We start from the raw sequence: 13,741 nt of genomic DNA, 5'->3' as shown, positions 1-13,741 counted from the left end.
GTACAGAGAGCCTCTTGTGAATGTTTTGGTGGGGAAGGGGCAGAGGCTGGGTTTAGCCTCCGCACACGGGTCATGGTCTGAATGCTAGAACAATGGTTTGGTGTTAAGGGCATGTTTTGAAACTAGGGCACCTAGTACTACTTTTCCACCAAAGAGCAAGCAGATGACTAGGAGGGTCACGGTGGACCTGCAGGGGCCCTGGGGCCTCAGCGCACCCTTTGGAGTGTGAAGTGCCTCTGGGTTTCACGCCTTCAGTGTTTTGTTTTGAAAGAATTCATACGAACTTTTACATTCCACTATGTGTTCTGTGAGTCTGTTTGGATGAGAGACAGTGTTTAAAGGTTTAAGGCATTGTTTCTCATGTTCAAATGAACACTAATTAAATCTTTGAGTCTTGGGAACTGCCCAGGGAGATCATCCTGTGGTGATACGGGGTAGGGGCAGGAACTCTCTGAGTAGGGCTGACTTAGGGGTGCCCCATCCCCATGCTGGTGGATTAGAGACAGCATCAGACTGAGCTGTGCGATCCTGGGCAAGGCGCTTAACCTTTCTGTGCCTCAATTTTCCATGTATAAGATGTGGAAGAGAACAAATGTCCCTGGGGTTCAAACAAAAAAAAAAAAAACAAAACTGCCATGCATGTTTTAGAATGAAGCTGGATTCCGGCATTCTGTGAGTGAGCACTCCTGGCTGGGTGAGCTATGCGGGAGACGCCATGGTCATGGGCCGTTATGTGCGCTAGTCTTAAAGTCCCACGCAACTTTGCTGCTGTGACTTTAACTCATGGCCGCCTGTCATAAACTCGCTGTTCCTTTGTGCCGCTGTTACCTGGTATGTTTAAGTAATGAAACAGCTGCTGGGTTTCAATAGACAAAGGCTTACAGTATGTCTGAGGCCAGGCATTTATTGCCTGGCTTTAAACTTCTTAAACAATTCCATATGGAGAGCTGAGTGGCAGAACACTTAATGTAAACTTTCAAAGGAAACTGCCCACTGAATCTTGAACTTTATGAAAGCTGGCTGAAACATATTCTTTTTCAGGAGGCCAGACAGCCATTCCCGCTTCCAGGGTGAAAGGCCACGGGCTAGGAAGACAGAGAGAACCCATCTTCAGCATTTATTCGTTCTGATGGAATATCAGTTCACAGAATAGGTAGAATTCAGACTACTTTTCTTAGTTGTGATTCTATTACTAATTCTCTCATTTTGTCAGTTTAAACTGAATTTAAAAACCCCAGCTTCCCTGCGTGGTATAGGGCAGTTGATTTATTAGGTCTGTTTCTTTGTGCTTAACAGGATACATCTGGAATGAACAGAAAGCCTTGGGCATTGAGATGCCATGAAAATGTAAGTACATTGCTTTAAGAAGATTTCATTCTCTATTTGAAAAAATATTTCATTCTCTATTTGAAAATATATAATTTAGAAATATATTATAGATACAAAATGTTTTTATACATAGGAAAAATAGAGGCACAATAATAACATTCAAGAAAAGTCATCATCTGCTGCTCATTTCTGGTAGATGCAAAAGCTAGATTTCTAGCAGAGACCGCCATTACTTCCTAAGAGTGTCACACGTCCTGATAGTTGGTCTTCTCCACTCTCCTATTAGTCTCTGACCTTGGAGTTCAGGTCTTAATTGAAGTCTCCTTTCCCATGACTCTTATGTGAGGTCTCTCTCGAGATAACTGGCAGAACTTTCCCTCCAAGAATAATATCTGTAGGTGGGTGTTTGGGTATTTCATTAAAGTAAGCAAATTCAGCAATGAGGAGCTGGGGAAATTACAATTACCCATGTGTATGTGCGTTGTATGTTTTCATTTAATGTTCGAGGTGAAAGTAGAATAGATTTGCAGTAGGATTTTTTTTTTCTTCCTTTTAACTAATTTGTGTCAAGCTACTACTCAGAGCCACAGGCAGGAAGTATGATTTCCTGTGCTGATGACTTAATATAACGCAGAGCAAAGCGAGCTGGAGCCGAAGGCAGGACTAATGACTCTTGCTAAAACAGTGGAAAGATAAATGATCCCTAATCAGGAAAATGTTTAAATAAGCAAGTGCCTGATATACCACAGCAAAACAACCTGAATTCATTTACGCAAAGTGAAGAGGGCAATTTTCAAGACATACAGACTATTTGTTCAGGACTTCAGATTTGTCTAAATAGCTAGCAGCCACATCTGTCACACTGTCTGATGGTTCTGTGAGGTCCCTTCACTTTCCCACTGAAGTTCCGGAAGTGATGGACTTCAGCTCAGTGGGGCTGAAAAGCTGGACTTCAGGTCAGACGGCTGACCCCTGAGCAGCCGTGGTGATATTTATAGTTTCTCCTTTTCCAGCTCATTGCTTACCTGCTGCTTGGACTTCAAAGTATCCTGTTTCTCTTACTTGGATACACAAATATAGTCGAATATAAGGTTGTCCACCTGAGTGCTCAGGGCTTCTTAAAATCAAGGCATACACAACTAGAGGTTATAGACAAGCCGATCATGAAGAAGTTTAGAAACAATAATTCTCTGTGTTTCGAGATTTAATAGTGCTTAAATAAACAGCCATAATATTTACTTACATTTGCCACAGTACCTTGGCTTACCTATCCTTTTGGAACAAACCCTTAAGGAAGATGCAAACCCATAGCAGCCAATTGGTCACATTAGGTCAAGAGCACAAGAACCAGGCTTAGTGCTCAGGTTTCTCTGAATTCCAGTTTAGGGCTCTTTCAGCTTTGCAATCTGATTTTTTTTTTTACTTCTCACAAGCCACATTCATAATATATTTAAAACAAAATACATAGACATTTATGTAGATACATAAAGTGAAGATACAAAAAGTGCTTGGTGTCCTATTTAACAAGATTCAGAAAAGGGTATTTTCTCTATTAACTCTTTTGTCATTTGTACCTTGAAAAGTAAACTACCAAAAGAATAAAACCAGATTGCACAGGTTAAATACCACATCCAGACTGCCACCAACCAAAGAAGGAGAGGCTCACACAAAACGAATGGCTACAATCTCTGAAAGATTGGTGGTTATAGCATCCTTACCTTAGCCAAGCTGAACTGGGCACAGTGGTTCACACTTGGAATCCCAGCATTTGGGAGGCTAAGGCAGGAGGGGTCCCCTGAGTTCTAGGTCAGCCTGGCCCACAGAGGGAAACCCTGTCTCAAACAAATGATAAAAAAAAAACACACACACAAAACAGTATATCTGACCGAACAGTTAGGAAGTAAGTAAGAAGTCTTTCCTAGGTGAAAAGAACATTCCATAGGCGACAAAAATGATCATATTGTTATAAACTCTGTGTGTGTGCGTATGTGTGTCTGTCTGTCTGTGTGTGTGTGAAAAAGTATTAAAGCATTATCTTTGACTTTCAATCTCAAGGTCAAGTGTGGACATCTGATCTCATTGCTTATTTCGCAAGTCCATGAATATGGTATTCTTTGCTCTTTTCTAGAAGAGAGCCAATTAGAAGGAACTTGATGCTGTGGCTGGAAATTTCCTGTGTTCTCTCTCATCCATTACCCACTTAGAGTGGCAGAACCACACACCTGGGCAGTAAATGCTTTGGTTATGCAGAAAATATCACGGAGACACTCAAGAAAAGATGATCAATTTCCAGATGAGGAAGGGGTAGAGATTTAAAAGGGGAGCGTTTAGAGTCACTTACATTATTGATCATAAGATGCATTATTGTTTTTGGAATTAGGTCTCGGATGCACTTGTTGATGATGGACATGTAGGAGTCCACCAGGTTGCGGATTGTCTCCACTTGCCGCTCCAGCTGCGGATCCATGGAGAAGTTTTCCGCTTGGCCATTTTCGTCATTTTCATTCTAACAAAAGGGGGACAAAATGCGAATTCTCTCAGAATGAAAACAATACCAAACATCAAATGATAGATTTCTGCTCAGATCAGTCAGAACCTCATGGTTATCATTCTGCTTTGAACTCACCGCGTTCTAGCAAAAGCAAACATTCTGATGCTGAATGAACGCTGAGATGAATAACCAAATAAACAGCGCACCTAATGAGATACCTTGGGAGAACGACCTATGCTTAAGCCATTGGCAAGCTGCCAGAGGCCTGTGTCCAAACAGACGATGCAGATGCAAGCCTCTGGGAGCAGTCTCCAGGGATCTTATCCATTAGAATAACCTTGATGTAACTCTGGCACTGCTGGCTTTGCTCTGGATTGGATCAGCCCAGATTCAAACCCCAATCCCCTAGGACTGGCCAGGAGTCCAAATTTGAGATCTGGAAGATAATTCATTCTTTCATGCACTTGCTGGAATTTGCTGTGCAAATGCTTGCCTCTGTCACCACTGCGAAGGGCTGGCTCCATTGTGGAAAACCAGCCATTTTAACTTCCAATGTGTTATTCTTTGAATAAAGCAGAACCCTTTCATACACAAAGAATTTATTTGTGCAACATAAGCAAAGCATCTGTTTTCTATACTCTACGACTTGAGTTAATTAATTTTGGCTTATCCACCCAGAGGCTGGGCTGGAATGGCATCTTCATCATTAAGAGCTGACCTATTGCCTTGGCATTGAAATCAATTTAGAACAAATGGTCTCTATTTCAAGTCAGGTCGAACCATCTAAACCTCAAAGCATCATACAGATATTGTTAGTGGTCTGGCTACTTTCTCATATTTGGAAAGATTTAATTATGAATGTAAAGGGGGGGTGTGATAATTTATTACTTCTAACATTGGCTTGGAGTACTTTTCTTTGGAAGTGTATGTACTTTGATCTGCCAGGTTTTCAATCAGCTCCAGGCCAAAGAACTGTACTGAATAACTGGATCTATAAATGACAGATCTTTTCTCATGTAATATACATGTATGAAACTCAAATTTTTAGGCTACAAAATTATCAATAATAATTTCTATATCAGAAGTATCTTTTTGAAAATGTTAAAATATCATATGCTTGCTCTAAAAATTAGTGGTCCTTTTCTGCTCTGAGATTGTGACCCCCTCCTTTGATGTGGGCTAACAGAAGAAGAGGATTTCTGGGGTAGCTGGGATACTGCTGTTCCATTTTTTTTTTAAAAGTGGTATAGGGTCATGAAAGAAATAAATCGGTGGAATAGTTATTTCTTTTTTTAAATAACAAGTTTGTGACAAACTAATATTTTAGATGAAAAGAGTCTAAAACATTTCTAGTTAAAACCTTACTTGAAATGCTTAACTACTGCTACAACTACACACACTCCTCTGTTATCTGGGAAGAGAAGCCCCTTCCCAAAAGCCCTCTCTTCCTAGCTTGTGCAAATTACCTTTTGTACTTCCTATCTGTTCCACCACTACCTCTTCAGCAAGCTCTGGCCGCCCTCAGATCCTCCACTGCTCCTTCCTCTGAACTCACTTCTCCACGTGTTAACATTATCTGCCATTCATCCTATATCTGTGCTCCCCCCACTAGAGTCTCAGATCGTATTTCTCCATCCTTCACACAGGTCTCAGTGTTACCGGAGGCAGGGGGATGTGGTTCATGCTGTAGAAGGGTGTACCTAAGTCAACAAAGATGCCCTAATGCACAGAACCTAGGCTTTTGTGGAGAAGGAGAAACTTCCTATGTATAATAACGTAAGTCTCCACAACGATGACAGTACAATCCAGTTTGTTTCTCTGGCCTACAAGATTAATGGAAACAATAGGAGTGATAATGTTTCATTGTCAACCTGGTCCCTCCCCCAGAGCCTACTTCCAGCATTCACTGTGTTTTATACACCATTATAAACACTCTGTGCAAAAGAGCTTCACCTCAGTGCTAGGAGCTGGGCACCAGGGCTATCGGACCTTACAGAGGAGAGTGATAGAGCTAGAAGCTCTGACATCCATCCAACTAATGTAAAATGAGTTAGATTTCAAAAGCAGAAAATATAAAATAACTATTACATCAATTCAGTTTTATACATAAAATAATAAAATATCATTAAAATACTGAGATTCTCGAACCAAATGATTAACTAAAAAAGGAAAGCTTGAATGAACAAGACACACTGAACCTCTAGGAACAAAACTATATTATTTGATTTCATATAGAAATGTGGAACCTCCCTATTCTGCACTACACTTAATGAACATTTTACTTTGCTTTACGTTTGCTTTTGTATGTTTTGAAATCATAAGCAATAATGAAAGTATCAGAATGGACAGCAGACATGGGGCTAGGGGAGAAAACATCCCAGGACAGAGGCATAGGCTAGGACTGTGAAGAGGACCCCAATGGCGCACGGAATAAAACCAAGAGCTGGCAAGTGGGAGTGCGTGAAACGAAGGAGCTTCTGCAGAGGAGAGAAGTAAAGCCACAGCCTATGAAATAGAAGACAATCTTTACCAGCTATACATCTGACAAGAGACTGATATCTAGAATCTATAAAGAGCTAAGAAACTCAAACGAGGGGCGTGGAGGGATGGCTCAGCCGTTAAAGGCTAGGCTCACAAACAAAAATATAAGAGTTTGGTTCCCAGCACCCATGGCTGTCCCTCCAGGTACTAAAAAAAGGGGGGGAAATGATGTGGGAGAGTCTTCTGTTTGTGTTGATTTCATTTGTTAATAAAGAAACTGCCTTGGCCCATTTAATAGGCCAGCCTTTAGGTGGGTGGAGTAGACAGAACAGGAAGAGGGAAGTGAGGTAGATACCTCAAGCAATCGCCATGCCTCTCCTCTCTGGGAGAGACGCGACGGAGCCAGCCGCTAGGTCAGACATGCTGAATCTTTCCTGGTAAGACACTATTCGTGGTGTTATACAGAATATTAGATATGGGTTAGTCAAGATGTGAGAATTAGACAATAAGAGACTGGAACTAATGGGCCAGGCAGTGTTTAAATGAATACAGTTTGTGTGTTGTTATTTTGGGCATAAGCTAGCTAGGCGACTGGGAGCCAGGCAGGATGAAAAACAGGCCTGCCCGCAGCTCCTCACTACACACACACACACACACACACACACACACACACACACACACATATATATGTCTTTTATTCTACCACAAAGAAGAATCAAATTATGCCTTTTGCAGGAAAATGGATGAAACTGGTGCACTCTATTAAGGGAGTAAACCAGATTCAAACAGACAAGTATCACATTACTTCATGAAGAACTTTGATTTTACATATACACACATAAACACACATACACACATGAAAATACAGGGGGCCTATTGAGTAAGAGGGACTCAAGAAAACTAGGGGATAGGAGAGGAGTCAGGGAGTCAACATGGCCAAAGTACATGATAAACTTGAACAAGAACATCATGGAATCCATTGATTTGAATGACAAATATAATACATGAATTTTTTTAAAAAGGTCAAATTCTAAACATTAAACATTAAAAAAATTCCCAAACAGCCAATAAGATAATCTGACATTCTATTCAGCTTTTGGGAATCTAGTAGACTGTGGCTTCACACAAATCCTAACTACTCTGGGAACACAATGGACACATTAGAGAAATCACGAAATCCAGAATGCAGATTGAAGTTGATTTCACACTGACGCAGGAACTGGCCTCTCTATTGTGTCCCAGGTGAGCGGGAAAGAGTCTGTAGGTGGTGTTTTTTTTTTTTTTTAAACCGTACACTTGCAGCAAGCAAATGCTCCTTTCCTCTACCCCGACCCCAGCTCAGAACCTCTCGCCTCTTTCCGGCTGTGTGCATGAGTTTGTATTTTTTCTTTGTTTAAATTATAGGATTGCAATTGGAGTCTTTGCAGTCAGAGCACCGGAGTGACAGCTGTTTGTCATTATCCTCATCAAGGGAATGTAAAATAAAAATAGTAATTTGTCTCTGATCTTTGGGGCAAAACCAGAGTGGTCTGCAAACATTTAACCTTTTATGTGCAGGTTCATTGATGCTGTTTACAAAATGTGGAGAAATACCGTAGAAACCTTCTTTCCTGGAAAACGCAACGGGTAGACCGTCTTGCTACGTGTTTTTTTTTTCTAAATAACTTTTGAGAAATCTAATTACAATGGAAACAATCTTACAAATATGAAATTTATAAAGTTTCAATAACTTTTTTATATAAGTTAGTCACACAGTATTTAAGAAAGTCTTTTTTTTTAACAAAAGTTTATCTGAAGAAATAATGACATATCTTTACATATCTTAGGGACAGTGTGTAGATATCTTCCAGGAGCCCAACCGCCTCTTCCACTGTGTGGGTTCCAGTGATTGAACCTGGGCTGCCTGGCTTGGTGGTAAACACTTTTACCTCCAGCCACCTCGGTGGCCCCCAGTTTTTAGTATAGAAGTTGTAAAGTATACTACTTTAACAGGGGAAGGAGTGAAATATTAAATGAGGATAATTTTCATTAAATCTTAAAGGCTCCATTATGTAGAACTCTGAAAGCTTGACTGGAACACCTAATTTTCATGTCTTTTTTATTTTCTTTTGAAAAATTTCTAAATTATGTCATAAGATTGAGGACCACTAGAACCATGCAGAGAGTAATGTTGAGATCAGCCCTTGAAAAGTGGAATAGTGGGTATTAAAAGTATCTAAGTAGTAATGTGTACATAAAAATACCAAGGCCAGGGACTCACTGCAGCTTTTCTCAACAGTGGAGAACACAGGATAATATCCTACAGATTTATACACATTTTTTCCAGATAACCAACAGTTGCCCTCTTTAAAACACTTAATATGATTATACAGTTCACTACTACTTTAAACAAAGAGCAAAAAAATACATATGATTGGACTTTTCCTTAGAGAACCCAGTCATCGTTATGAAAACACTGTTTCCATGGAAACGCACCTTCACTATTTTCCAGGCCCACATTATTGGAAATGTTTTCACTGAAAACTTTCCCTACTTCCAGCTATTTGCCTCTAAGTTATGGCTTTCAAAGTTTGCAGCCACGCTTGTGCAAAGCAGACTGTGGACCATAATCCAGAAAGCCGAGGAGGGTGGTCTAGGTGTCAGTCTGGCAACGCAACAAGTATCACTGAATATTTAGTGTGTGGCATGGAATGGTGAAAGGCATGAAGTAGAAAAGCAGAGGCCCACATGCAAGCTCCAAACGGGCAGGACAGAAAGAAACACGGGAGCCTGAGTCGAAGGCTGTCGTCAAGGGGCTAAGGGCACAGAGGACCTTAGGGTATTTTTATGGATGGGAACGTTTGAAAAATTATCTCAGAACTTGGGTGAGATTTTGAGCACCACAACTGCAGGGCATACCCACCGTTATCCCTTGAGTCTTTTGCAGGAGCTTACTGAATATTGGGGGCATTTTCTGAGGAGCTGGGTTTTTGTTTCAGAAGACACCTGAGACACTGAGCTGAGAGTATCACCATGGGGGAAATGAAGGCAATCTTTTGCAGTCCTAGAAGTGAGTTCTCCAGGTAGAGCCCTTAATCCATGGACCAGATAAAGATCCACATACACCCAGCTCTGCTTTTGGCTAACAAGAAAGCTGGACTACAACTGAAGGTGTCCAGAGATTTGAATTGTGGTTGCAGAAAAAACCTCTAGCAGCAGGAGGGACACACATCTGCTAGAGGCATTCCCCAGTGCCCCAATGCAGGAGGAAACCCCAGCCCAACCAGGCTCAGGTTACCCACTGTACTGACATCTACAGGCTAGACCAAGCTCTGTCCTGTTGTTTCATTTTCATTCTTCTTGAAGTTTTCAATTATTTTACCTCACTATTAGTCTTTGTTCTCCATGGAATGTTAAACACGTTTCTAAGTAACACCAAAATAAACATTTTAAACCATGTTATTAATGTGAAATTCAACTGCTATTAAAACCTTTGGAATTTTAAAGACTTACTTAATTGAAAACAACAATAACAACACAACATCAAGAAAACAACAGCAACAAATGACATTTTTAACTGAGAAATGGCTTTGTGTCTTTTAACTTTCTCCAGCACAAAGCTTCCTGAATATATTTTTGTGTACTGCCAACATATATTTATCTGCCTAATAAATAGCTTGGATGATAGCAGAAGTGACTAATTGGAGAAGGGAGGGAGAAGGGTGGAGACTTTGGGTTCATAATGACATTCACGTTTAATATCAGTAAAATTGTTCTTTTTTTTGGTTTTTCGAGACAGGGTTTCCCTGTAGTTTCTAGAGCCTGTCCTGGAACTAGCTCTTGTAGACCAGGCTGGCCTCGAACTCAGAGATCCACCTGCCTCAGCCTCCTGAGTGCTGGGATTAAAGGCGTGCGCCACCACCGCCTGGCTAGTAAAATTGTTCTTATAAGTAAAACGTGGAAATGAGGGGTCCTCAGACAACCTAAAAATCTTATACAACCTATCCTGAAATTCTCCTAGACATAATTCTTGTATAGCCTTTAATCTCTCTCAGCGCTTCTCAACCTTCCTAATGCTGTAACCCTTTAATACAGTTCCTCATGTGTGGTGATCCCCAGACATAAAGTTACCTTATGCTACTTTATAACTGTAATTTTGCTACTGTTATAAATCATAATGTAGATATCTCTGTTTTCTGAGGGTTTTAGGCAAACCTTGGGAAAGGGTTGTTTGACTTGCAAATGAGTCTTGACCTATAGGCTGAGAACCATTGATTTAGCTAGAAGTCTCTATTGCTTTATGCAACAAATAGCTCATGGATATGAAAAGTTCATGTCGAGTATTTTTTAAATTTTAATTTATACATGTATGTGCCATATCTGCTAGAGCTAGAGTTCTAAGTGGTTATGAGATACCTGATATAAGCACTGGTAACCAAGCTGCAGTCTTCTGGAAGAACAGCTAGTGATTTTAACTAGTGAGCTATCTCTCCAGCCCTTCATGCTAAGTATTTTAAACTGTAAATATTTATTTTGGGGCAATCTCAGTCCTTACAAACTGAATTTGCTTGCCATAAATTAACAACTTTTCATATAAACATCTGATAGTTGAGACCAAGTGTAAATACATGCTTTGAGAATTTATTTTCAATATCTTTATCTAAAGTGCATAATTGTAGGAAAATTTAAAGAAAGATGCATATGCTCTTTAACACACACACACACACACACACACACACACACACACACACACACACACACACTTGCTGTTTGAGATAAGGCTATGTGACAGAGCCCATGGTGCCCAGGTTTACCTTAAATTCTTGATCCCCCTGTCTTCAACTCCCAAGTATGCCACTATGCCCAGCTAGCTGACTTTCTTAAACCTCACTAAGAAATGGATATCAGGGTCTACAATTTTGTGCAGTAAAAAGTTAGTCTTGTTACAAAGTTTGAAATGAAGAAAAAAAATTATAAATTGTAAAAGAAAGCCTAGTAACAGATAACTGTTTTGTCCTTTAAAATATTTATATGGATGAACTGTAAATTTAAGGAACTAATGAACAATAAAATTTGAATATTAAGAAAGCAGCATTGGAGCTATGGGAGCTCATAATAAATGAACTGTGTACTAAAATAGCACTGTAACTATGCAGTTGGTATCACTTGATGCTTTCTGTATAAGGCAAACAATCTTTCAAAGTTCAATGTGCATGAATTAAGGTTTTTGCACACAAAAATTCTAAGCAAAAAGTTTTTTTAAGAGCAATATATCGGGGGTTGGAGAGATGGTTCGGTGGTTAAGAGTACTGGTTGCTAATTCAGAGGTCCTGAGTTCAATTTCCAGTAACCACATGGTGGCTCACAGCCATCTAGAGTGGGATCTGATGCCCTCTCTGGTGTGGAGGCATACAGTTAGACTCATATACATAAAATAAATCTTAAAAAAAGATCAATGCATTAAATTAAAAGTACGCGATGGTGTGGAGTCAGATTCATGTTGTGCTAAAGTGTAGGAAAGAACAACATCCGTGTCACATCTCCTCCTCCGAGGCTCAGAGAACATCATGGAAGGTGGGGTATGGAGACTGTAAGACCCAGAAGATGCGAAAGACTTCAACCATAGTGTCTCTCACTCACAGCAGATGTGACTGCTTGCACAGGTCCTGCATTAGATCTAGCCAGTAAACATTCCAGCAAAGAAGTAGAGGGAGGGGCATAAGAGGCCCTGCCCACTAGTCAGGAGCTATTGGCAGTTGATGGCTGCTGGGGAAAGGGGGGGGGTCAGTTTTCTTCAGGGCCTTGGCCTCTGGTGGGTGGCCTATGTTTCAGAGGATGATGCTCTACACCTATGCAGGCATGACCAGCAATAGTTAGACTCATCTATGTATAAAGAGGACATGAAGTTTAGGGGGTAGAACATTGGAAGAACACTCTATGTGTATGAAAAGGTCAACATTTAAAATGTTTTTTAAAATCTCATAAAAAGTGATAAAACTTTTTCAAAATTGTATAGTGGGTTCCTGGGAAGCCTAGGCTACACGATAAGAACATCTTAGTTATTATTATTATTATTATTATTATTATTATTATTATTATTATTATTTTTCTTTAAGAATGAAGTACTTGAAGAGCATAAGAGAAAGTCTATTTCTTAGTGTCTCTATGTAGTCCTGGCTGTCCTGGACTATGCTATGTGGCCCCTAGCTTGTTTTAAAAGTACTTTAGAAGCAGAAAACAGATTGTAACTTCTAAAGAAATACTAACGCGTTTATGGTTCTAAATAATTAGTTTTACAGCCAAGATCAAGACTTTTAAAAGAATAACTGGGTAATATTATAGGTGCAAATGCTGAGTTAGGTGGCTAAGTGGGTAGAGTCTTTGTCCGGCATATACAAGGTACACTTAGACCAGATGTGGAGGTGTATAGTCCACTGCCACTTATACTGGACTCTCAGAGTGGGCCATGTAGGTGGGGACCTTTGCCATTAGAGGTTTTTCTTTTCAATCTGGGAAAGATTTTATGACCTTTAATGTCTTATCCTCCTATTTCTACCTGCTAAGTATTAGGATTACAGGGATAACCTAGACCACTTGCCAAATCTTCTGTGGAACTACAGAGTCTTGCCCCAGTCAATGATACAAACCAGATTTCCACCACATGAAGTGTTACAGCTCTGACTGAAAATGTTCCCCTTAGACTAGATCTCAGAGTATAGTCGAGTGCCACTACTTTATTTCTGGAGGACAGTCAGAGTCATGAAGCCACAGGATGTGAAGACAAACTTCCCCCAAGACTTCTAAAACGATGTGGGAGATGCCTACACCAGTTTCACCAGCAGTCACGGTTCTAGAGCTTCAGGATGCTCTGATATGAGCACAGGTCTTTGTCACCAGTAGCTTCAGACTTGACCCGCCCTATTCTATGCACCAGTTGCAGTCATTCACAAAACTAATTAGGGACAAAGCTATGATAGGGTGTCTGATTCCGTTGCTCATACTCTATTCTAAACGTCACTCAAATGGAAGTGACTCCGACATTCAAGGTTGTCCAGACAAGCTGTTTCTAGTGGGTTTGCCTAAAGTTGTACTTTAGGATTGCTACGGATAGGTGCTTAATGTTTTCAATTTTATAATGTTCTCAGACATAAGTGCTTGAAGCATGGCGGCTTGAAATCAAATGAGTCAGAAGGATGCTACATCTCTTTCAGATTCATCTGGACACCCATATATTATGACCATGTAGCATGACTGATTTGTAAGAAAGGTGACATTTCTAAGAAAACGAACCTATCCAATCTTTCATTTCTCTTTACTTCAAAATCATTTTGTTTAATTTGAATGAACTCATTATGCAAGCTAGAACAGGGAAAAATCATAGTATTCATTAATATAATACACCCAGAATTTTTAAAGCGTTGCTTTAAGAAAAAGGAAACGTTAGAACTAATTGTAAATATC

General features: G+C 40.1%; 1 protein-coding gene across 2 annotated transcripts in view; it reads right to left on the bottom strand.

Annotated features, from left to right (window-relative positions):
• Positions 1 to 13,741, bottom strand: part of Dnm3 (dynamin 3) — a 466,696-nt gene that overhangs the window by 33,086 nt on the left and 419,869 nt on the right. For both annotated transcript variants that reach the window (XM_038349305.2, XM_038349304.2), the window contains exon 17: positions 3,671 to 3,835. In XM_038349305.2, coding sequence (XP_038205233.1) covers positions 3,671 to 3,835 — 165 coding nt within the window. The remainder of the gene's footprint in view (positions 1 to 3,670; positions 3,836 to 13,741) is intronic.

The sequence above is a fragment of the Arvicola amphibius genome, chromosome 12, assembly GCF_903992535.2.
Source record: "Arvicola amphibius chromosome 12, mArvAmp1.2, whole genome shotgun sequence".
Classification (NCBI taxonomy): domain Eukaryota; kingdom Metazoa; phylum Chordata; class Mammalia; order Rodentia; family Cricetidae; genus Arvicola; species Arvicola amphibius.
Note: the sequence above shows the minus strand (reverse complement) of the source record. Positions and strands in the feature narration are given on the sequence as shown.